The sequence below is a fragment of the Eleginops maclovinus genome, chromosome 16 (assembly GCF_036324505.1).
Source record: "Eleginops maclovinus isolate JMC-PN-2008 ecotype Puerto Natales chromosome 16, JC_Emac_rtc_rv5, whole genome shotgun sequence".
NCBI classification, from domain to species: Eukaryota; Metazoa; Chordata; class Actinopteri; order Perciformes; family Eleginopidae; genus Eleginops; species Eleginops maclovinus.
The window spans coordinates 14,759,414-14,784,456 of NC_086364.1; the positions used below are offsets into that span (position 1 = coordinate 14,759,414).

A 25,043-nucleotide genomic window follows, 5' to 3' on the forward strand; every position below is an offset into this window, starting at 1 on the left:
CAGAAAGTATAAAATACAAAATAAGAGGGCGAAGAGGAGCCCATCGTCAGGCCTTCTGATGAAAATACTGAGCCACACATGTTCCTGAACAGAGTTCTTGGGCCCCAAGTTTATTTTCCCATTAAAACAAGAGGCTTGCGTTGTATACTTATTATTTGTGAGGTGTAGTGTTATGTTTTGCTTTGCTGATTGAGGGTTTCATGAGTATCTATATAGCTTCATCCTCTTCCAACCTCTCTGCATTGCCTGGATATGATTGTGCAAGCCAATCCCCATCACCTTTGACCGCCTGTGCCCTCACTGTGGCGTTCACCCTCCCATCCCACCCCCCTGAGCTCTACTGGAATGTGTGTGTGTGTGTGTGTGTGTGTGTGTGTGTGTGTGTGTGTGTGTGTGTGTGTGTGTGTGTGTGTGTGTGTGTGTGTGTGTGTGTGTGTGTGTGTGTGTGTGTGTGAGTGTGAGTGTGTGTGTGTGTGTGTGTGTGTGTGTCAGTTGACCACAGCTGGCTTCAGCACCACGGTGCCTGGGGGGATGACCACCCAGGACAGAGGATCATGGGATCCCGTGGAGAGGTTGAGGACCCCACCAGTCACCTCGTTCTCAGCATCCTCCCCCCTTCCCCTCTTGGCATGTTGGCTCAGGGCCCTTCTCTCAGACGAGGCCCCCAGCATTGGCATCATAGACAAGCCCAGGGAAGAGGAGAACGCTGGGGAGAGCAGAGGAGATTTGCCGAGGCCCAGCGGGGAGCCGTTGAACAGAATTGGTGTGCCTCCCAGGCTGCCTGGAGAGGAGCCGGGGCAGCCCAGTGTGCTGAGGTCCAGGGGCCGAGAACTGAGGGAGGACATGGGTAGGGCACCCCCCAGCCCCTGCAGAGCATGGCCTCCCAGGAAAGCAGCCGCTGCCCCTGGGATGATAATGTGGGCTGCCCTCACAAAAGACAGCTCGGAATCCCTCCCCCCATCAACAGAAAGCACTCCACTTTGACTCCCCCTCAGCAGGGAGCCCACCCCACCTGGGGAGCCCTGCTCCTGGGCCACAAAATGACCATGAGCCTTGATGTGCTTGCGGAGTGAGCTGGGGTCTGTGTAGCGCTTCAGGCAGCCCACCATCTTGCAGTAGTAGGGCTTGTCCACATAGTGTGTGCGTGTGTGCTTGAAGCGGTCGCTGGAGTTGGAGTAGCGCTTGTTGCAACCCTCATAAGGACAAATGTAGGGTTTTTCACCTGTAGGGAGGGGAGATGATCCAGATTTTAAAAATTAATTAATTATTGCACTTTTACTCTAGTGGCAATAGATGACTTTTTGCTTGGACTTATCATAAAGTGAACGGTATTGCACAATATAATGACTAGAAAATTGACACCATCTGCCTGTTAACTGTGGAAACTCTACCTGGCAAAAGAGCCCAGGTAACGGAGGAGGAGGAGGAGGAGGAGGAGGAGGAGGAGGAGGAGGAGGAGGAGGAGGAAGAAGAGGAAGAATGGGAATGAAACGTTCTTTCTACTGATTTAGATCAGGGAGTAAAAAACCTGCCATCTCATGAATGGTGCTTCTGTACCAAAGCACTAAAATGTGGGTTTCTAGTTCAAATTTGGTTTCTTTAGGTTGTTCATTGCTTCTTTTTCTTTCTTTTGGACAAAAATATGTAAAGCAATACAAAATGTTCATTAAGATAGTGACATCAAAATGAATACCACTTGGAAAAGCTAGAGGGGGAACTTATCTGTTGCTACTTTAAGAAAACATATCGATTTGAGCTTTGACTTATTGTGTGTTTGCGGCTCTACCACTGACCTGTGTGTGAGCGGTTGTGTATCTTGAGGTTCTCCAGACGGGAGAAGCTCTTGTTGCAGGTGGGACAGCGATGGGGCTTCTCATTAGTGTGTGTGCGGATGTGGATGAGCATCTTGTACCTGCAGCCAGACAGAAACAAGTCTTAAAATCTCCACTGAAATGTACACTTAATAAATGACACAAGTGTCCGATTTCCTCACCGTGCATTGAAACCCCTCCCCTTGCGAGCACAGCCCTCCCAGTGGCAGCAGTACCCAGAATCCTTCTCGGGCTTGACATGGAAGTCGTTAACATGGTCAACCAGGTCTTGCAGGGAGTCAAAGAGCAGATGGCACTAGAGAAGTCAAACACATTTCAAAGGAATGGTTATGATAAAGGGAATACTGGGCTGTCCATGAGTGGGTTTTCTTCTTCTTTCTCAATCTTACCTTCTTCCAGTGGCAGGCCAGTTGTTCATCTGCTGAGAGGTCAGGAGACGCTCTCTTGTCGCTTGTCTGGCTAATGAACATGGAGGACGGCAGGTGAAGTCCCCCCCCAGCTCCAATTGGCATGAAAAACTGAAAGGCCTGTGACATGTGAGAATTCTAGTAAACAAACAGAAAAAGAGCAACACCAGTTTAGCTTTAGTTAATGTTTAATCTTATCTACAGCTCTAAAAAAATGTATACAAATACATACAAAATAAAATAGTGGGTAAAATGAGGTCTCAAAGTACAATTAAACCTCATGATGCTCACAATCATGACTCTAAAGGTAAAAACCTTTTAGTCGACTGTATGAGCGCTAAAGCTGTCGTAGCACTGCCTACATGGCATATTTGAGAATAGACCATCAACTGGATAACACACAGATGGCCTTATTTACTTAAACATTCAATATTTGAAAAACACATGAATTTATTTTTGTCAATAGTGTAAAGAACTGCTGATGATCATCTCTTCACTCCAATTTTCCCCCTGGTAGTCACCCGCCGCGTTTTAGAGGACCTCTCAATATCCCTGAGCTCTGCAGGAGAGCAGCTAAATTCACTGAACCTCTGCTGGGGCTCAAAGCGCTAATGCACCTGCACACACACACACACACACACACACACACACACACACACACACACACACACACACACACACACACACACACACACACACACACACACACACACACACACACACACACACACACACAAACTGAGTAATTAGGATCAAGAAAACAGAGTCTTAAAAAAGCGATTTCTAACACATGAGTCCAAGAGTGGGGGAAGCACGGAGAGAATAAGGGTGCAAATGGATCACAATCCTGTGGTTGGCTAATCGTATCTTATTTTCAGCTATGTCAGAAATGTTTATGTGACAAATTTCATAAAATGAGACAAATTCCCAGCACTGAGCTGTGCCTCTGCATGCAAAACTATGTGAGCAGCTTTGAGAGATGCTGTAGGGGATAGAACATGTGAGTATGAGTCTGAGCAGCTGTTCATCTATAAGAAGCCTGTATGAGAGAGAGAGACTAAGGAGCGGCAGAAAGCATCCTATAATGTCCACTAGGGATAAGTAAAGCATGAGTGTTTAACAGTGGGGTCGGGGGGCTTTCTAGGACTCAGGGGGGATTTGGGTGAATGGTCCCAGCCAGCTCTTCTCAATTCAATTGGGAGGGAATCGAATTAGGTGGCGTGAGGTCTGCATGGCTGTACCTTCTCCTAAATTTGATTATACACACACACACACACACACACACACACACACACACACACACACACACACACACACACACACACACACACACACACACACACGCAAACACAGGCACATGTCATGCCAGTGGGGCCATTGAGTGCAAGTTGTGCAGACATAGGTACTTGTTAGCGACACAAGAGGTGTTTGATAAGAGCTTCTTCTCCCTCTCTCTCTCTCTCTCTCTCTCTCTCTCTCTCTCTCTCTCTCTCTCTCTCTCTCTCACACACACACACACACACACAGGCCTTCCAACCCTTGCATAGCCTGATTCACTTATTGAGAGAGTGTGATACAACCCAATGTTGTTCCTGACTTGCTGACCCCATCAGGCTGAGTCACTCTCTGCTCTAGACAGGAAAGTGTTAGCTGTTCACTCCTGCATTGAACGATGATGTTTATTATTTCAACAACTGAGGTGAGCAAAGACCAGGGAAACAATGGAGAGAGTGGATGCAGAATTAAAGCTGGTCAGAGCTTAAGGGGGTGGACAGGTCTGTATCCGTTTGTTTTTAAGTTTCAGACTCACTCCTGAGGGGATATAGTTGCCGTTGGTCATTTCTGGAGAGCTGGGGGTGTGGCGGGAGGAGGGAGACATGCTCAGGTCCACAGCAGGGGGGGTGGGGGTGTCTGTCCGATCATGAGGGACCACCTGCACACCTGAAAAACAAACACACAGCTGTTAAGATTATCTGGGAGATCTGTTATAGGGACTCTTTGCAGCATGCATCCACCGCATTGCTGTTAGATGAATTGTACATTTTTGTACAGATATTCATAGTCCTCAGAGGATCAATCTCAATTACTTCCGTGATCCTGTGACTTTTCCATAATCATGAGGTTGACACTTCAGGTTTTTAGTGCAATTGAATGTAGTGCGTTGTTGACCTACCTGAGTGCGGAGATCCTGGCGAGGCAGGCTCTATGACTGCGGTTCCATCATCTGCCATGCGGAGCTGACGAGCTCGCTTGGGGTGCAGCATAGATTGGGGTGGTGAACGGGCTCCTCTATCCCGTCCATTTATCCGCCGGGGAAGCTTCAGGTCCAGGGGCTCGTCCAGGGACAGCATGACCACAATCCTGCTGACCACCCACCTGCACAAACAGTCACACAGAGGGGCAGCGTTAGGCCGAGTGGGGCCAATGAGGGATAGCTTGGCTTTCATATAACCTCATATACAATGAAAGGCTGCATTCCGATGTGAAACAGTGTCGGACAGATTCCCCCACCTGCAATATTTCCCACGTGAATGTTGTTGAAAGCATCTCACAATCCCACAGGGTAAGAAATTCTCTCCAACAATGGTACACTGACCACAATCGTAAACTGAAACACTGACTGAGCCCAAGAAAAATAAACACACACACATTGACATCCGAGAGACATCCCCCCCCCCCTCCTCTTCTTCCATGCTGACCTTTACTCACGCACTCTTCCTGAGGAATTTCTACAATCCAATCCAGATGGTCACCCTCACCGCCAGCCCTGCTAAACCCCACCCCTTGGCCAGTCACCGGCCCTTGCACCCTGTCACATTGCCCCCACTCAAGCCCCCACAATGTGCACCTTAAGACCCCATGGACCTTTGAGACCCACCGGCAGCCCCCCGGGCCTCCAATCCAGCTGTACCTCCTCCCTCCTCTAAATACACTGACCTCTGGACCCTGCCTGAGGGTTGTGGGCCGGACGCTTCATCTAGCTGTCATGCTGAGGTGAAGCTGTGTTCTTCCTCACTGCCACTAGACTGATCCAGCATCCCCGTGTTGGGCCATGCAAAGAATTTAGCAAATAGCTACTCAACCATACACGTAGATGAACCCTACTAGTCAGGGGGGTTGAGGAGAGCTTCAAAAATGTGTTGGTTTGCAGGTTTTGGACTGACAAAACGATATATATAGAAAAAGCGAAAAATGTCTGCTGAGTATCTAATAAAGACAATAACTGTTGGTTGCAGCAAGTCAATTTAAAACATATTTCAGAATCAGAATTCCTTTATTTGTCCCACAGAGGGAACATTGTTACAGCAGTATAGCTAGAGATGAAACATAAAAATACAAAGATCACACTATTACATAAAAAGGCATGCGCATAGTATTCAAAATAAAATAAAAATGTACAGAAGTACCCATTCAGGGAAAATAAGTAAGTTAGGAGTATTTATGAAATATAATAAAATATCTGTAACATTGTAGAATACTGTGTGGTAGCGGGTTGGTAACATTGTAGAATACTTGAATATTGGAGGCATCAGAAACAATAATAATTGGTTGATAATATAAAGAAAACCCTCTTGAAATACAATTCTTTGAAAGACAGATATTTTCTATTTAAACAAACGCTGACTATTCCCTAATCCAGCACGTACTGCTTAACACATGTAGGCGGTGCTAGTACAGTACTGCTGGTTTAATGCCGAGCCCTCCACAACAATGTGTTAGGGTTCACTGCTCCTTCTCACCAGGCGCACACACACACATACACACACACACATACACACACACACATACACACACACACACACACACACACACACACACACAGTTGCAGGGTGTCCTATATTTCTGTTCAAATCCATCATACTTACAGAAGCACACAAACACACACACACACACACACACACACACATACACACAAGTAATTAATCAAACTATAATTTCAACAAATTCCCCCCCACTTCTTCCTCCCTTTCCCTCAAACACATGCCGACACACACTCACAGAAGCCACGGTTGGAGGTAGTGAATGGTGGGCTTTGAGAGCGACTGGCCAGGGGCCACATGAGAAGCTCTTGTGTCTGGGAGGCACGGAGTAGAGAGGTCAGCAGGTTCACCAGCCCAATGAGGGACAGCACACGCACGCGCGCACGCACGCACGCACGCACGCACGCACGCACGCACGCACGCACGCACGCACACACACACACACACACACACACACACACACACACACACACACACACACACACACACACACACACACACACACACACACACACACACACTAACCAACATACATACATACACATACATCCAGAGGGGGTGTAAAGACTCATTCAGCCATAGATAAGAGGATGATGATACACACATGTACGGATGCAAACAGAAGAACATACTGTATGAACATTCACACAGAGGAGCATTATGCCATTATCAGTGAGATCTTTCTGTATACAAATTTGTGTTCTAATTATAAACCACATTTGAAAGCACATGATTCCTCGTCCATCCTGATAGTGACTTCAGGTTTTAAAATGACATAGCTTTAAGTAGGGATATTAGTATAGAAAGGAGGATTGATTCAAGAGTAGTCAACTTGCTTCGCTTGGGGGCCTTTTTCGAAATTAAAATAGGGCCAGCCCCAGGTAATTAAGAGAGAGACAAAAAATATATTTTTGTATTGAGAATTATCCAATCGTTTAAAGAATTTTGACATTTGACTGCAACAGTAAGGCCCAGAAGCACCCCTTGCTCTCTGTCTTATACATGATTCCATGCTTAAAGCCAGGTCAATTGTGTAATGATAAACAATATTGTTTTTAGTTGCTCTAATGATCATTTTGACCATAGGAGTTTTTCATGTGGGCAAATTCTGCCATTAGCTGTGAAAATAAACATGTTAGGCTCTGTCAAAGTGGATATGATCCTCATTTAGTACAAGCTGCGGTTAATACCACATTTCTGTCTCTCTCACTGGATTGGGTGGGTGTGACTAATTTACTGTAACCCCTACCACAAAGCCTGCCAAGACTTTTGGCTTTATTGTTTGGCTAAAGTAGCAGAAAATCGTCTGTCATCCACTTTAATTGAGCAAAAGCCCTTACCCTGAGGCACGGACCGAGAATCAGCTTAACCTTTCTATAAATCCTATCAGCTGTGGACACAAATGGAAAACTGGCCTCCCATCAGTGATATAATCCTTATTATAAAACACAATAAGAAACAGATATGGAAATTTTGGATCCATACAACTAGGATATAAACTACTCTGGCAGCTCAAATCATCTGATCGTAGAGCTCTCACTGTGACACACTACAGGGGTCTACACACACAAAACCTCTTCTCCGCTAGCTGATCCACGTGCAAAACCATTACTTAACCTCCATAATGGACTGTATAGACAATTGTAAAAAATGTGTCCTTTCCCCTAATATAATACAGAGCATTGTTGGTATGATTCAGGAGGAGAAATGACAATGCGGCCATAGAGAATCAGTCTTAACAAGTCAATTTCTTTACAGTTAAATCCTTTTTCCTTTTAATTCCAATGCATGTGTCATGTGTTTCTGTCATGAGTATTAAATGTTTCCAAAATGTGACTAAATGAGCTTCGATTATATTCATACTAACTTCTCACTTTATCCTATTCAGCAAGAGTTAGTAAAATGCCTTTTTTTGTCTTAATAAACTGAGTATTTTTGTGATTTGTAAGACAAACCAAGCACTCTCCAAGACATCATCGTGGTCTTTGGGAGCTTACAAGAGGCATTGTATCACTATTTTCTGACATTTTATAGGTCAAACCAGTAATCCAGAAAAGATTCCGAAAGTAATCATTTGCAGCCCTGCAGCATGTTAGCATTTCTTCTGGACATGATCTCAAGGTTTAATTAATCACTGTCTTTACCATACTTTATAGCTACAGAAATGTTGAATATGTTAATTTTTAATTTTCAAAACAGCATCTAAGGTATTAGTAACAACTGGAAACAGCCAGAGAGGCAAGGTAGCTAAAAAAAGCATGGTTTACCAGACAAGAGTTGCATAATATTCACACTGGTGTGTGCCACTCTGCACATTCTCAAATAACTTTTAACGAAGAAACAGACGTGACAAACAGACTATTTTGTCCTTCGAGAATCTGAGCAGGTCATAAGATATCTACATTACCCGCCTCATCCAAGGCAGACCTTACCGCACTTATGTGCTTCCAGTGAAGTCGGGCCAGTTCAGCTTCTGGTGAATCAGTCCCCAATGCTGTACCCCCCACCCCCCTTCCTAATTTTTTAGTGGGGAAAATGTAGACTGGCTGGGAAGTGACTCACAGCATGTGGATCTTGGACTCCAGTTACGTGAGCCACAGTCACTGAGGCTATGTTTGTGGGAAATGTGAGACAAAGAGAAAGGGCAACCAAGAGGAAGAATGATACAGTGAAGGCAGGAGTATGGCGTTAGCGTGATATGTGAGTGTGTGTGTAAAGCTCAGTGGCGGATGGCTGTGAAGTTTGTGAAAGGGGTGTTGGCTGGCCCCCATGCAGACTTCCTTGCTCAGCCCGTGGGGTCCACAGTCTCTCTGAAAGGCGGCATTGTCCCTTCTCTGGGCCCTCTCTCTCTCTCGCAGAGTAAACACAGCTACAGCAGAGCGAGGGGAGAGATGGGATGACCAAAGGGGCCACAGCGAGGATATACAAGGGTGAGGATGAAGGGAGGAGGAAGTGGTTGAGGAAGAGGAGTCCTGAAAGAGAGGTTTGTGTGTGTCCTCTTTAGCAATCCCTGTCACCTCTTCCCCTGCATGCCCCTTTCCCACCCAAATCCACCCACTGCATAAGGAAACTGCCCTTTGAAGAGGTGTGTGTGTTCGAGGTGAACATGGGTCGAGGTTGAAGGGTGTGGGAGTTAGCCAATGGGTGAGTTAGCACGTTGGGGCATCAGGTCAAAGGACGACTATGTGTTTCAACACCTCAACTCTCCCAGGCTCACAAGGATCAGAGCTGACCTTTCACCCCACTGCGACCAATTGATCTTTAGCCCGATTTGATCTGAACAGGATCGCATATTGGCCCCATCAGATCACGGCGAGCCAACAAAAAGCATCAGAGAGCATAACCAGTATAAGATGATTATTTTCCAGGATATCAAATTATATTGTGTAATATTTTATTTCCTATAAAGGGTTTAAAAGAGCAGAGTGTGTGTGTGTGTGTGTGTGTGTGTGTGTGTGTGTGTGTGTGTGTGTGTGTGTGTGTGTGTGTGTGTGTGTGTGTGTGTGTGTGTGTGTGTGTGTGTGTGTGTGTGTGTGTGTGCACAATTTGTGTGATCCTCCCTCTGAGGTTGGCTGTAACTTAATCTGCCTCCCGCTGTGACCCTGGGAGGTGGTCTGTAGGAGGTAAGCCATCTCTCCCTGAGGCTCTCTTTTCATTTTCACACACAAACACACACAGAATGCAAAGAGAGAGAAAAACCTGCTGGGAGCGTCGAACCACTTATGTTACCGATGTAATTGTAAATGTGAAGGGCCTTAAAATGTTTTTATAAAACCCTTAATGACCATCCTACAGTAGAAGGTAACTTTGCAGAAAGTAGCAATTCCTGCAAATCTTGAGTATACTGTGACCACCTATCCTGTATGTCTACTTCGCCAGGCCAGTTTTTTTCTGATAAATTCAAGTTGGGTTCTTGAATCTGCTGAATCACACAACTTGGTTTTGTGAGGCGTTGATAAGTCAGGGATGACAGAGCATTTTTCAATGTGGTGCTCAGTGATCGTCCAATTTGAAGCCTTTGAAATGACCTGTGGGCCTTCAGTTAAGCCTTTGCTTGAAATCTCTCACTTAGGTTTATCCGATGGGTTTGATTCGTGGAGTCTACATTTATGTGTTGTAAGTAGAGCTATAGGATTGGGTTCATTTCCGGGGGTCTCTAGCAGTGGCTTCATAGCAGGTGCTTTTTAGTCGTTTTTTTGTGATTAAAATCCTCAACAGTAATTGTCTAAAGGCTAGGTTAGTGCTCCATTGTTACGTGGTATAGCAGTGATGGGTAAAGACCTGTGCTTGTAGAATAGCTCATGTCTAGACCTGCTGGGTTTTCCATCCACCAGGTGGGGAGGAAAGGGTCAAAGGTTACTGATGAGGTGTGGGTGTGGTGTGAACTCTGACCCCTGACATTTGGGTTTTACATCTTTAACTGGGGACAACGAGTAAATAAAAAACCGTTGCAAGATCAAGCAGGTTTACATTAACAATACCGAATTACAATTGAAGTTACTGTATGGAAGCAACTGCATGTTTCAAAGTAAAGTGTATGCATTACTTAACATTTACACAGACTCATATCAAAGTCAGGTAATATTAGTTACAGAGGGGTTCACACACCACTGACAAAAGATAAACATACAGACTAAGGTGAGACTAAGGTTAATTTCCAGTTATTAGTATGTTTGTTACTGATTTGGAGACACAAGAAACCAGGCCCACACGGGTCAGTCCTTCACTCCCACTTCTATGATTGCTGATGTTCCTTGACGTAATAGCCATGAGTGACCCCACCTCCTCAGCTGACACAAACACATTTGAGTCACAGCCCCCGCATACGCCCTCCAACCCTGATGGATCACTCAACACACAAACATCACAGCTGAGAGATTTTTATTTTTTCTTGCCTCTGTCCTCCTCAGCCAGCCGCCTCCTTAGACAGGAAACCTCAGTTTCCACTCCTCCTCCTCTGGGCCTCTCATTCCCTCTTTCTCTCTCTCACTCTATTCTTTACTTTTGTTTTTCTCTCAAGTCCACCGCTTTGTTTCCTCCTTCAGTTTGTTCTTTTCATCCAATTCTCATCTCATTCTTATCTCACCTGATATGAAAGGCCTACCTGTCAGTAATGGTATTTTAATTGCCTCATTATTTCCTAATTTTCTAAGATTTCTTCAAGATAAACAAATTAAGCGACTTTCAATCGTAACGTGACCCTCTCCTCCTTACGCCTGTTGCAAAAAGAGCACCCAGGAACGTACAATGGATTATGAAATGGCAGCATGCATGGAGCCACTGGAGAAAAAGAAAAAGATGTTGGAGCACACAATGTCTGCTGTACAGACCGAATGACACATGTGTTCACGCCTCAACTCACAGAGAAAAATAAGCAAAAGATTGTTCTCTTCGGGTTTTAAAAAGAGAATAGGAATCTATCCAGTTAAAGAGTGTAAGCACCCAAAATCATGTTATAACAACGCGAAGGAGAAGATGAAGGGAAATATCAGAAACAATGAAAGAGACAGGAGGAAGGATAGGGAAGGAAGGAAAGAAAAAAGTAAGGGATAGAGGGATTGAAGGAGGGAGAGAAAGCAACAGGAAGCTTCTCAGCGAGCTACCGATGGCCTGCAGCCAGAGCGTTCAGACACTGAGGAATTCCAGGCAGAGGGCAGGCAGGGAGGGAAGGTGCCAGGAGGGAGGGAGGAACGAGGGAGGAGGGCGGGCCGCACTTGCGGTTTGTTGTCAAAGAGGACTGCTACATGAGAAAGGCAGAGCAAGCGCTTAACGCAACACATCTTTGTGGTTGAACACTAACGTTTCTGTTTGGATGCAAACTTTGGTATGAGCAGCCTGACATGAGTTGTTCTAGATTTAGAAAAAACTGTGGTTAGGAATAACGGGACATCTATGCACACAGCAAAAGGTATCTGTGTGTACTGTACACCCATACTGGATTATGATTCTAAAAAATGTAAATACTAAGAACTTTCAGCACACCACGATGGCATGTTTCAATATAAGAGATGTGATGCCATCGAGCTGAAACGACTGGTGGATTGATTGGTCAGTAATAATAATAATAATAATAATTGCTGGCCTTTATTTTTTAATTATTTTAAGCCCTAAACTTTATTGTGGTATCAAGATTTAGATCTGCATTCATACCTGCAAATAAGAACATTGTTTTTACCCTACTCTTTTGTGCAGAAACATGGCAAAAAAGGCTACTGAGAGCATCGTAGATTTTGGTCTGAGATTTCACATTAATGGCTGTCCAGGCTGAGTATAACTTTAGTTGGATAGTGGGAGTGGGTGCATCTTAATTGCATCCAGGGAGGCCTTACAACAGAACAGCAATTTAACTTAGTCTGCCATATAGTGAGATTATGTCGTGCATGATCTACAAACAGCCATCTGACTGAGATTTCACATTGTGTCAGTAAGCGTTGTGACCTGCTCAACCCAGGGATTATCGTACAACACAGTGACCTGACTTGACTCTGAGTGATGGGGACAGATCGAAAGGATAACAGATGAATTTCAAGAGAAGCATGCATTATCAGATTAATATAATAATGCTTGCCTTTATCAATTTTCACTTTTGAGACTAAAATATCTAGATTTTCATCCTTTATCGAAAAAATCGATTCTGCAATAAAAGCAAATCACCAGACTGTTTTGTCAGAACATATGAAAAAAGGGTCAGGTATAAGGGGAAAGAGTGGCTGCATATTGGCATGAGACTAGGAAACTTTCCCCCAAGCCGCAGTTAATTTATTAGATTCCCAAGTAGTTGCTATATGACATTAACGGTATGTGATTGAGGGGTCACGAGAAGCAACATGTGTTTAAAGTCAATGGTATGTTTTCTCCCACCTACTCCCATTAAAAATCAGATCCATACGTTTTTAATCAACTAAAACAATCTATACTGTCACATCAGGACAGCAATCAGCGATAAACAGATAATCCTCCAGCGGACAATGACTCAGCCGTGTTTGAGCAGTAAACCAGCCAAACACTAATGCTTAAGGCACTTTGCACAACGGTACTGTGGGCTTTGAAGAGAGGTGAGTAATCTTACAATAACGTGGGGCATTTCACAACATAGAGGTTTCATAGCGCAGCAAAGGGCGTCGGAGAACCAATGAATGCAGCAGGAGGCCTACCACCATCCGTGAGAGGAGCAGAGGAAAGAAGAGAAGAAGAAGAAGAAGAAGAAGAAGAAGAAGAAGAAGAAGAAGAAGAAGAAGAAGAAGAAGAAGAAGAAGAAGAAGAAGAAGAAGAAGAAGAAGAAGAAGAAGAAGAAGAGAGAAGTATGTGTGGAAGGAGACCTCCCACTAACTCTGCTGGGCCTCTCTACCTCCTGCAGTCCACTGAATGCCTTCCCTCCAAATCTCACTCCTCCTCTCTCATCTCTCTCTCAAAAACAAAAACGTGCATGATCTCCCCCTGTCCAATTCCCTCTCGACTTCCTCCTCACTTCCTCAGGCTATGTCCCCATCGTCCTTTCATCACTCGCTCCTCTTCCTCCCCTTCATCATCATCTCTCTCTCTCTCTCTCTCTCTACTTCTCTCCCCCCATTTTCAGTCCATTCCTGTGGCTTTTCCCCACAGGCAGTGATGCAATACTCCGACTCCTGCGCGCAATCACAGGGTCTGGAGTCAGCTCGCTAGCCAAAGCAGGGGCGTCACCACAACACGCTCAGTAGGAAAGCAACAGGAGAGGAAAAAAAAGATGTGGGGGGGGGGGGAAGAAATGAAGCCAATGAGAGAAAGAGGAAAAACTGTCTGAGGCTAGTGGTGGTTAATGGAGGGAAAAAGCACAGCGATAAAAGTTTACAACTCTGTTCTACAGTTTTGTGCATATCCAAAACTTAACTTGGGGTAAACATGTTTTTCTTTTATGTAGTGAGGTGCGTGGGGGTTATTTGGACTCCTTTGTTTTATTTAAGGTACCTAAGGAACTTTTGAATGGATTTCTTCTGGAGGATCGAAAAGCACAACAGCTCGTTCCCCCTTAGATCAGCCCACTAACCAGCTGTGTCCGCTGGATAGGGTCTGTGTTTAGGAAATGATGCTTCTTTGCTACTCCCACGCTAAATACTGTCATTCTAGCTGACTCAAACCAACATTAGCATTATCCTAATACCTAAACTGGCAGTATGAAATTCAAGTAATATTTGTCGATGTCTGGAATTTTACCTTATCTGTTGAGATCTCTAATTTTCCAGACAACATTTCCTTGCTGGGGCAATGCGGACCATATGTATTACCATTATGCAGTGATATGCTCAGCCCTGTAGAGATGCATGCATGCAGAGACTGATCTTATCAAACACAGCGCACTTACACATGAATGGAGAGTGAGGTTATTGCATTTTAAAGGGCCAAAATTAAAGCTAAAATCTTGCTATGCTTATGTGAAGATCTATGCACACACACCACTCACTCACTCACTCACTCCCACACAAACACATGCATTAGTTGCTGGTTCCCCGGCTTTGTAGAGGCAGACCTCCCCTAAAGGCAGCAGAAATGAGCACAAGGTCAGATAAGGAATGCAAAGTTCTGGCACCTGCCTAAATCTTTAAAATACCAGGTTCCCTCAGCACACACACAAACAAGAGGCCACTCCCTAAATCCCAGAGCAGGGTTTAAGCCTTTCAAGTAAGGGCTTCAGCCCCCAAAATGAAACACACAGGTGTGCATCCCCAAACTTGATTTTGTAGGAAAGTATATCACTTAATAACAACCACAGCTTCAAGCTCCCTTCAAAACATAACAGAGTACAAAGCAGCTGTGGTTGAACTCAACAGGAGATGTCTGTTGTACTCCCTCACTGGTGAAAACCCAACCCCAGTTCTAAGCCATGAGTAGGAGGGAGCGGGAAGAGGTCCAGAAATCTTTCTTTCTTTCTATACCCCTCTCTCCCACACAGTTAACTGCACGCTGAGGGCAGATTAATAGGGGGGACATTGTATGGAAACTTTGGTACATTAACAGCGGGGTATATTTCAGCACCAGTTGCTGGGAGAATGTGGTGTATCCTCCCAATGACAATCTCAAGATATGGTTCAGATAAAGAGGTATAAAGGCATTCAGTATATACACACATAAACACATATGTAGCCCCTTTTATACAGCCATACAGATGCATAACACACACACACACACACACACACACACACACACACACACACACACACACACACACACACACACACACACACACACACACACAAACACAAACACACATACACACACTAGTGCACAGCATGCTGGCTGTGTTGTGGAGTTCAGACCAGTTCAGAGCGCTGTGGTACCGCTCCAGCTTTGGGAGGGGTGCGCCTGTCTCACAGTCATTTCCTGGACGGGAATATTATGGCACCACACGCATGAGAAACAAACCCCTTTTGCGTGTACACACTGACCCCAGCCACTTTCATTTGCTTGCAACTCAATAAGCCAACAGCACATAGTGAACTCCCTGGGAAGCAAGTCTTCTCATTCAATGGCCATGGTAATATGATCCCAACAACAGCTTTATGCAACAAGGCCTCCGGCAGGCTTGGGGCAACGCATGGGGTGGGGTGCTTGTTGCGCTTTTTATTGCTCTGTGGTGTTGTTGAGGCCAATCTGACACGTCTACGGTGTCGTAGCTTTTCTACTTCTTTGCTCGAGGCTTTGTGGACACTCCAGAGACAACTCCCTGTCCCTGGAGCAGGCTGGGGGACACCTGTGCAACAGCCTCACTGCACAGGAGAGGGCCAAGAACGGGTAGGGGTGATAGGGGTGATAGGGGCGGAGGGGGGGGGGGGGGTGCATACAGAGCCAGATGTGATTCGGACGGGGAGTTTCTCTGTCGGTGTGTGTTTGTTAGCATGTGAGTATATATGTGTGCATCAGTTTGTTTATGTACAAAGAGACGGGACAGGGTAGGGACTCAGATTCCAAAACCAAAGCATATTGAAAGGGGAAGAAAACAGGAAGAGGTAGGAATACAAAACAGAAGAGAGCAATTAACAGACAAAGTGACATGATGTGTGTGTTGGGCATACACACACTGTAGTGTGAGCTCCTGCTTCTTTATATTTGGGCGTGCCCCCCATACTGTCTGCTATACCTCCATCACAGCCTTTCTGCCTTCCTCGTCAGTGATCTCACATACAAATGTACACACAAGGCTTGTGTTGTCTTTTCCTTGTGAGGCTGTGCCAACTTAACTGTGTTCTCCCTCCTCACATGGAGCGCCTGCTTTCTCTGAGTAACTCTCCGCCCTGTGTCCCCTCCCACCACGGCTGGCATTAAGACAAGGTCAATATGACAGCCTTTTCTCGCTTCTCTATTCTCCCTTTATCTCCCTCCCTTTCTTTTTCTCTCTGTATGTCTGTGTTCTAGCTCAACTAAGTGACAGGCTCCACCCTACAGCTTTTATCTTTTGCGGCTCCATCCAAGAGGGAGAAACAGAAAAAGAGAGCAGAGAGACAGATGCAAAGGGACAGATGGAGGGCGAGTGAGATGGCGACAGACAGAATTGAGCATAATGCTGTAAAATGGAGAAGCACTAAACTCTTGATTTAGATTTGTTGGCTTGAGCGTGATCTGTTGGAAACAAGCTTCACAAAGATTTGGATATTATTCCTCTTTTGATTTGGCAAGATACACAGCAAGGGCTAATAAATGTGCCGTGGACGAAGGCTATCATTTAGTATATCGGCAGCATTGGAAAGAATGAGAGAGGATCTCAATTAGTGTTGAAGGTCAAGGCGATACTCGTGCTCTTACACACTATTCTGTACTGAATCAATGCTGGCATTTAGAATCAATTTAGGAATAACCCTGCTCACCATGACTGACGGCACCATTTACTGAGACCTGAGCAAACAAGGAGCAAGCACATTTAAAAGAAATGGGTTGAATAAGAAAAGAAAGACAGGATGTGTTAAGACAGCGACTGGTCGGTATTCAAGATGGCCACAGATAGTGGATTATTTAAGCTTTTAACAACCAAATAAAATCCATGAGGGTTTTTCGTTAAGGTATCTGAGGTCAGAATAAGTATTCTTTTCACTGAATCTTCTTTCAAACATTTCCAAATTATATAAGGCTCCCCTCATGAGAAAAAAAAAAACAGCCATGGTACATATGAATTAAATTAGTGCTGGCAGCATCTCCACACCACAGAGAAGGTAAACACTTACAGGCCAAACTTTTTTTCTCTCCCTCTCCCTCCTTTATGTATAAGATTGAGAATGTCTTATATAATGCAAGCGTCACTTATGAAGCTGGGGACTCATGGAAAGTGGGAGACGATAATGCGAGGGAGGGAAGAAGGAAAAGAGGGAGCAGAAGCAAAGTTACAAGCGAGGAGGAGATGGAGTCCCAGGGAGTCGTGGATGGAGGGAGGGGGGGGTGAAGGGGGCAAAGTCTGGAAGCTAGCTGACAGGACTGGATATGCCCAGACAGGGAGCCGGGCCCAGACTTGAGAGCCTTATTGGAGTCTCAGAAATGCCTCACCCGTCTCTCCCTCATCCCCTTCTGTAAAAAACACCATCAATTCCTCTCTCCATTCTCTCCCTGCCCAGCATGTTATTCCTCACCGTCTTACAGGCAGAGCCCCTCTTGTCCGGCTCCTCCCTTTCTTTTTCTCTTCAAACAAGCAAACACACACACACACATACCTCAGTCATACTGAACTGCTGTAGTGCTATTGAGGGTAAACTGGAGAATTCAGGGTGTTGGCCAAGCAAGTAAATAATAATACAAACCAGCTGTGTCTCCACTTAAACTGCATTGCTGTGAGCATATTACTGTACAACTCAGCTTCTTGAACTGAGCTCCCAGATATCAAAGCTCCAGCTGGATATAGGTTTACTTTCAACCAGAAGTTACATTTCAGGTATATTGATAGAAACCCAAAATGGACTTTGTAAAAACAGTTTTTTCCTCTGTTCCCTCCTACCCTTTGCAGCTCCTTTAGATTGCTGTTATTCTTAGGAGTCCTGGCGTTACTCCTGTATTCTTTCTTTAACTTTTCCTCTTCAAATGTGTCCTGCCCCAGACATGGTCTGCGTATTGTCTGAAAGACTCTACGAGCTGAAATTCTCTCACGATAGAATCACTGAGCAGGGAGCGCAGAAGGAGCATTAAAGAAAATGAGAAGAGGTAGGGTGGGGTAACTGGAGTGAGGCACTGAGTTGTCTGTGTTTATTTTGGAAATGCAGGACTGCAGACTTGCAACAGAGGAACTGACCCTTAAACTTCCCTGTGGCAGATCCACGCAGAAAGAGCAAGAGCCCTGCTCATTTGGGATGTCCCACACAGGTGATTTTGAAAAGGATAAACCAAATTGTGCAAGAAGGGGCATTTAAACCCACCCTGGGGACCCAGGAATGGTCTGCTCCAGGAGGAAACAGTGAGGCCGTGAGGTGATTAGTGGTTACAGTTTAACTGGAGAAAAATGCATGCTCCGTGAGCCCAGCCAGCCAGGGAGCAAAGCGGTATGTGCTGGTCTCTTTCAGTTTGCAAGTTAGTGTGAGTCAAGCTCTGTATCCGCTCTGTCTATTCTTAATGTATGGGTCCTCGAGTCTGGCTGTCGCCCCATATAGACACATCACACTGCAGCACTGCAAAGAATGAGTGTGTCACCTCCACTGCTGCACACATGGCAATGATTAGTGATAAAATATTGTGGAAAAATGGACAGAACCGGACTGTAATTATATGAGAGCCAAGAGAGTCATTGCCTGTCATTTACAAGTTTAACTTAAGTTCAGTTATTGATTCAGCTTTGTTTCAACTTGGATTTAAAGGTACATATCAAATCCATATAAACCGTATAGCCAAGATCAGTTAACTACGCATTTTTAAAAACTCCAAATTATCTATAAAGTAAGGGGTCGATAATAATCTCACTAACTAGAAGCGCATTGGAAGAGTCTAGACATCCGCCATGGGGAAATGCTCCGCTCGTGTTGTTTTTTGTACATATATTTGTATACGAGGTTGTAGACTTTATTTACATATATCAACAGAGATCCTAGACCACATGCTCTCTGTAGTTCATTTCACGGAAAGGACATATTGCTTCATCCGGCTACATTGCACATCTCCTCTGACATTTTCAGCCTAAACAAAGGTCAAGAGCTGGGACTTGCATGTATATTATATATGTTATGAGTCACGTTTCTTCTGTTGAGCCCACTTATGGATGAATCACACATTGTCTTATTAGAGATGTGAATGGTGAATATAAATGCAAACGTGTATCAGGTGCCTTGTTCTCCCTGCATGCCGCCTTATTCACTGCCCACTATAATCCTTCCTTCCCTGCTGCTGAGTTGCCTTTCAGCTTGACCATAATCCCCAGCCGTTATGAAACCCCACTGTGATATCAATTCAAACACTCCCACTGGCTCACCCACTGTAGTTTGTACCAATTACATTCCACCCAATAACTGGTAGCAGTCCTCAGCCACCTTACTTCAGTCGAAAACATATTTTAGTGGCCTCACGGCAGATTGACAACACTGTGTGAAAAAACAAAACTGTTTAGATGAGAGTTGCTTTGTGGTGCCATACTCACAATGGAAGAATCAACTGAACTTGATTCTTTTTACATTAGATGCGGTACAGTTTTATTAGCCTGGTTTAAGGCAATAAGTACAAGTGCACTGTGGGTTCCCACCATCCTTTTACCACATGCCTTGTGGTTGTTCTCTGACGCAGGAATATGCCATTAGGGTCCACCTTTTCCACCATAAAGCAGCTGCCTAACCCTCACAGTTTGGGACCTCAGGGCTATGATGTCACACACTCGTGGTGTGGGACAAAATCTTAAAGCACAGGAAAATTGGTGAAGTGACAACCACACCTCTTATTTGATTTTAAAGACAGGCAGGGTGGAAAGCGTTTGAATGGGTAACTTCAAGCATTGTTATTGCAACAGACAAAGCAAGTTGGTGTTAAACTCTGACCAAAACTCAGTGCAAGCTGTTGCACGCAGCAGCTGTCCAAGTATCTACAGTATATCTGGCCAAGCATGCAGTCAGGACAAGAAAATGTACAGCAAAAAAGTCTGCCTACACAAACACATGCACATATCCTGAGAGTGTGGAATGCCACCACAGGGATGCGCAGCTGGACCCCAGCAGACATCTGGCTTTATGGTGGTGCTTTTCTCTGCAGTGACTAAGTGCTGTGTAAGAGAAATATTGCTTGAACAACCAGTGTGCCGTTAGCGATGGATGTCTCTCCGTCTGGCCGTCAGATTGATGTTAGGCTGACCTGCAGCTGAACTGATCATCAGCTGATTGGATAAACAATGCAAAGAGCAGGCTGTGGACGTGAAGAGCACCTGTGCTCCCAGTTCAGTGAGGGGTTATGGATTAAATAGCAGCAGGGCCTGGAAGAGGGAGGTATAAGAGTGAGTCAAAGTCCTTCCGTCTGCATAAAGCCTGTGCTGCCTCCCTTGCTGCTCCTCTTCCCCACATACTTGGAGAGAGGTCCAGTGGGCCCATAGCCATACCTTCTCCAGTGTCATATATCTGTGTGACAGTTTCTCTCATGCAGCTCCACGTCATATGGTTCATACAGTCCCCTATAGTCACCTTGGAAATAAACAGCCATCCTACTCTGATCCAAAATATAACTCCAGCCCCCTGAGTGTGCCTCGATTTGCATTGTGGCCTAATGCTTTTTAATGATCAGGCCTTATTCCACTCCAGCAAAGGGCTTGTTAGGTCTGCCTTGGCAAGGCTCGGCTCTCTCCCCTGACATCTTCTGGAACAATGGGCCCATGGGAGGCAGCCAATGGGGAGAAGGTCCATCCTAAACCCAGTCCCAGTGAGCACACAATTAGGCTTAGGGACAGTGGAATTGCTTAATTGGAGGAAAATAGCTCTTTATCTATGCCTCTATGCCTGTGCTCATCCTTGCCCCCTACACTACATGCTTGGCCTCAACTAACTAACAAAAATGTTAAGATCGCAAATTAAGGGGTTTATTAGTTTCACTCATTACCTGGGATCCAACACATCAACAAATGGTTAGTGAGCATAAAGAATACTCATGGTAAGCCGTGGTCATTTACAAATGCATCAAAAGTAAAAACTAAATAGAAATCTAAGCACACTTTCTCATGTAAAACGTGGCGACATTAAATAATAATATTTAGCCTTTGTGTTGATAATATCAAGAAATCTGATATTTAGCACAATTTTGTGTGGGTGTTTACCCTAATGTGGGGGTCACATTTTTACTTCCCAATAATTCACTGTTTTCAGTGAATGTCAGCACTGTGTAGACGTTGAACTCGTTATCAGATGTTGTGACAGAACATCAGAGAGCTCAGTGCAAGCCTGCATCTTGCACAACAGCTTGCTGGGCTGTGATGAACGCCCCTATAGGACAGGATTTGTGATACTGCTCTAAAAATGTCTAATGGTTGAGAAAGGGGATGCCAGTTCGAGAGGGGGTGTAAACACGCGAAAGAGTGTTCGGTACCTTGTTGAAGTAGGTACTGACAGTGAAGTGCTAAAAAATGCCGGTAAAGGAAGGTCCGCCGACGGCCTTGAATATGACAGTGTGGGGAGTCCAGGCTGCAGGATATGGGCGCACCGCTGGAGAGTCTCTGAAAATAGGTCACTACCCTGTTTGAACTCGTGCAATTTTTCACATTGTAGCAGCGCACTGAGATCAACGTGGACATACATGACAAAGGAAACAACATAAAGGACTGATATGCATGATAGTGTCGCTCCTCGCTTACCTTACAGGGAAAACGCCGTGGATATGCCGGAGATATCTCCGACTTGGCCCCCCTCTTCCCGGTGCAAACTTCGCACGCAAAGTCCTATGGCTCAAGCAGCGTCGGTGTCAAATGACTCCTCGTCAATGTGTCGCTTTTTTCCTTCGATAAACACGAAATTATAGAGTTGATACGTCTTGCAAAAATATGTCTAGGTATCTAGAGAGGCGGTCTGTTCCAAGACCATTGTCAGGTTTGATTTTTAAAGCATGGGGGAAAATAGACATAAGCTCAAACGCAGCGTGACAGCTGGTTGATCAAATACAGACTAATCTATGGAATGACAGCCTTGTCTGTTGCCGTGGAATGATCTAGTCTGCATGTTATCAAGCCACTGGAAACCCGTCAAAAAGTGTAAACACCCAAATCCGTAACCTTAAGTGTTCCTGCTGAGGAAAAAATGAAGCCACTGGTTGTGTTGTGCATCAAAAACGGATAGGGGATTTCTTCTTAAATTCAAAGCGCATCGCTTAATGGCAACGCTGGTCAAGTGGGGGTTCCTGTGGATGGACGTGGTTCTCCTGACGGGGTGGGAGGGCAAATCAGACCAGAGGGATGGCACGAAGTGGTGGGTAGGGTAGGGCGGGTTGGCGACGGGGTATGGGGTAAAGGGGGAGGATCGTCTCCTTCTTCGGTGCTTTTCCAGATGTCGAGGTGGGGCTATAATGTGCTTTCTTTCCTTGCAGTTATCCTCGTGTCTCTTCTGCTCGATTTCTTTTATTTTAAATGTCTCTAAGCACTCCAGGAGACGTTGAGTGTTGGTGGTAGTCTCCCCCAAGACCGTCTGAAGCGCACAGACAGCCGCCCGGAGCCCAGCCAGCCCGTCAGGACCAGCCCAGAGTCTGCCAGCTCAGCGCATGCTTACTGCTCCGCCCATCCACCATGGGCAGTCCCCGGCTCCTTTCCAAACTGTCCCTCTCTCTCCGTCCTCATGGCCATGTCTCCGCCTCAGCTCCCCTCCATCAACAGGCCTTGAATAAGGGTAACACCCCTCTGCTTCACTGTCTGTTGTCTCCTACAGAGTGTTGTAGACGCCTCAGTCCTCACGCTGGCCACGACCTCTGGGTAACCAACAAAACAGTTTTACACATTAAAAAGTTTTAACACACACAGCCAGTTATTTTACTCGAACACAAATATATATCCACCCCGATACATGCAACAACACTTGGTATATATGCAACAAAAAATACATTATATAGAGGAGAGAAATAAAACCAAAAACTATTGAAGCAGAACAAATACAAAATCTGTTTCAATACTACAACATGTTTTTATATTATAAACGTGACCTATTTTTGTGCCTATGTACGTATGTATTTGCATAGTGAATTAAGAAGTTAAACTACTTTTTTGGCCATTTTTAAAAAGTTACCTATTGGCTATAGCTACATACAATTTTGGGATATAAAGGGATAGGATTTTTATTTAATTTGCCATTGCTTCTCTCTCTAAGGGACCTCCTTTGTTCTGCTATAAGAAATAGAAGATATGCCCAGTGTTTAGACCAGTATAGTAGTTTATTCATCGTAAAAGGTGCAAGATAATGATTGTTTAAGTTGCTAAGATTGTACGATGCTGATGTAGCCGTGGAATAGACAACAAGCCTTTTTTCAAACTACTGCTCAAGTCAGTGAAACTGTCAAAAAAGGTGCAAGTTGAAAAAAGAAATTTAACTGGGATAATTAGTTATATTTGAACTACTTTTTCTTTGTAGCTTTAGTTAAACACCCTGGTGTAGCTTTGCTGTAGTAAACATTCTTCCATTAAATTCAATATTTTAAAGTCTGTTTGTTGTTCAAATATCTCATTGATCATTTTTCCTCAGGTTGGGGAAAAAAATGGTGTTGACAGTTCCTTCATGCTAATGCAGTGTTGCCATGTGCATGTCAGGTTCAATGTTGTTTTGTGTATGTATTTAGTGACTAATGTAGCAGACTATAAATAAAGGCATCGACATAAGTGAGTTAATACCCAAGTGAATAACAATTATTAGTAAAAGCCCACTTTTTAACCGATCTTAAAGGCAATTATTTACAATCTAAGTTGCAAATATAGCTACCATGTTGACCTAGGTGGTGTTGAATACAGATGTTTGGTCCATCTTGGGACATCCAGAGTTTCAGTGATGATGGCGAGCACAAATGTGCACCAGAATCCCCTTTGACTTTTCACTATACCACCACTAGAGGGCCTTAAGCAGCCTGGGAGAAGATTTGTGTAAAGCCAGGAGGCCTCAGAGATGTTATGGATCAGTAAAAATGTATTTGCCAAGCAATATTTCTTAAATGAGGATCAAGATTGAATCAAGATATCTTAATGCACTTGAAAGCAAAATTCAATCCCCAAATCAGCTTAGGTTTGATTCATGTGTATGTGTCTTTTTTTTCTTCATTTATTTTATTATATTATTCATGAATAAAAATATTAATTGTAAATCCCTCGCTTATGTTATGCAAACGTTGTGTTCCGTAATTTTACTTCCTTTAAAACAAAAACTAAAAATGTGATATCCAATTTACTGTTTACCAAACTAGTAACACTTCAACGTCAATTGATATTTGAATAAATAATAGGTAAGGGGTGGGCAAAACATCCAAACCTATTTTATCTTACTGTAGAAATTATTATTGTATTATTGTCAAAGTCTGTTTATACACCTACAATTATAAGAACTGTATTTAAATGGAAAAATATATTTAAGTCTATTTATTTATTTTAAATACAATTTTCAATGGCTCCTGTCGACCTGATAACTCTTAGAAATGACTACCATGGTGGTACCCGAAGGTCATTGGTGTGTATAACGAGCTGTGTGATAATCAGCGATAAATATATGCTTGTGTAAAAGCTCCTCAACTCACAGCTGCACCAGTAAGGTAGACTAATTAACACAACGCCACCATGTGCCTCCACAGGGATACAGCTGCAGCAGCTCTTCGTGTTTCCGGGTGCAAAAAAATCTAATTCGCTTCTCCCATTGTGTTGCTGGCAGGTTATTGTGGCTGCGTGAGCGTCGCAGCTTCTATTAAAATAGGTTACTGTCGTTTATTCGTCTTTACTACCCCTGTTGCTAACCAAAATTCTGATCGACACACACGGTTAGCAGTGGTGTGTGTCAGCAGTGTGTCCCTGAAAGCCCCCTCGGTGCGCTGTTGCTGTGCAGCTCTGCCAGCCCGTCAGCTGATCCTCTTGTCCGCTTATCGCAGCTGTTTCAGGTGTCCGCCCCTACTGTAGTGCCGCTCTT

At 44.5% G+C, this 25,043-nt stretch overlaps 1 protein-coding gene across 2 annotated transcripts; it reads right to left on the reverse strand.

Annotated features, from left to right (window-relative positions):
• Positions 1-341: 341 nt before the first annotated feature.
• Positions 342-22,621, reverse strand: glis2b (GLIS family zinc finger 2b). 2 transcript variants are annotated; one of them, XM_063904431.1, is made up of 7 exons: positions 21,758-22,621; positions 4,413-4,615; positions 4,050-4,180; positions 2,222-2,359; positions 1,994-2,127; positions 1,794-1,912; positions 342-1,222 (listed from the first exon to the last, which is right to left on the reverse strand). In XM_063904431.1, exons 2-7 carry the CDS (start codon positions 4,588-4,590, stop codon positions 489-491), a joined length of 1,434 nt encoding a protein of 477 aa, XP_063760501.1. In that variant the 5' UTR covers positions 4,591-4,615; positions 21,758-22,621; the 3' UTR covers positions 342-488. The 2 variants fall into 2 exon arrangements, with proteins under 2 accessions (XP_063760501.1, XP_063760500.1); XM_063904430.1 differs by having other exon boundaries at positions 2,222-2,377.
• Between the last annotated feature and the right edge of the window lie 2,422 nt (positions 22,622-25,043).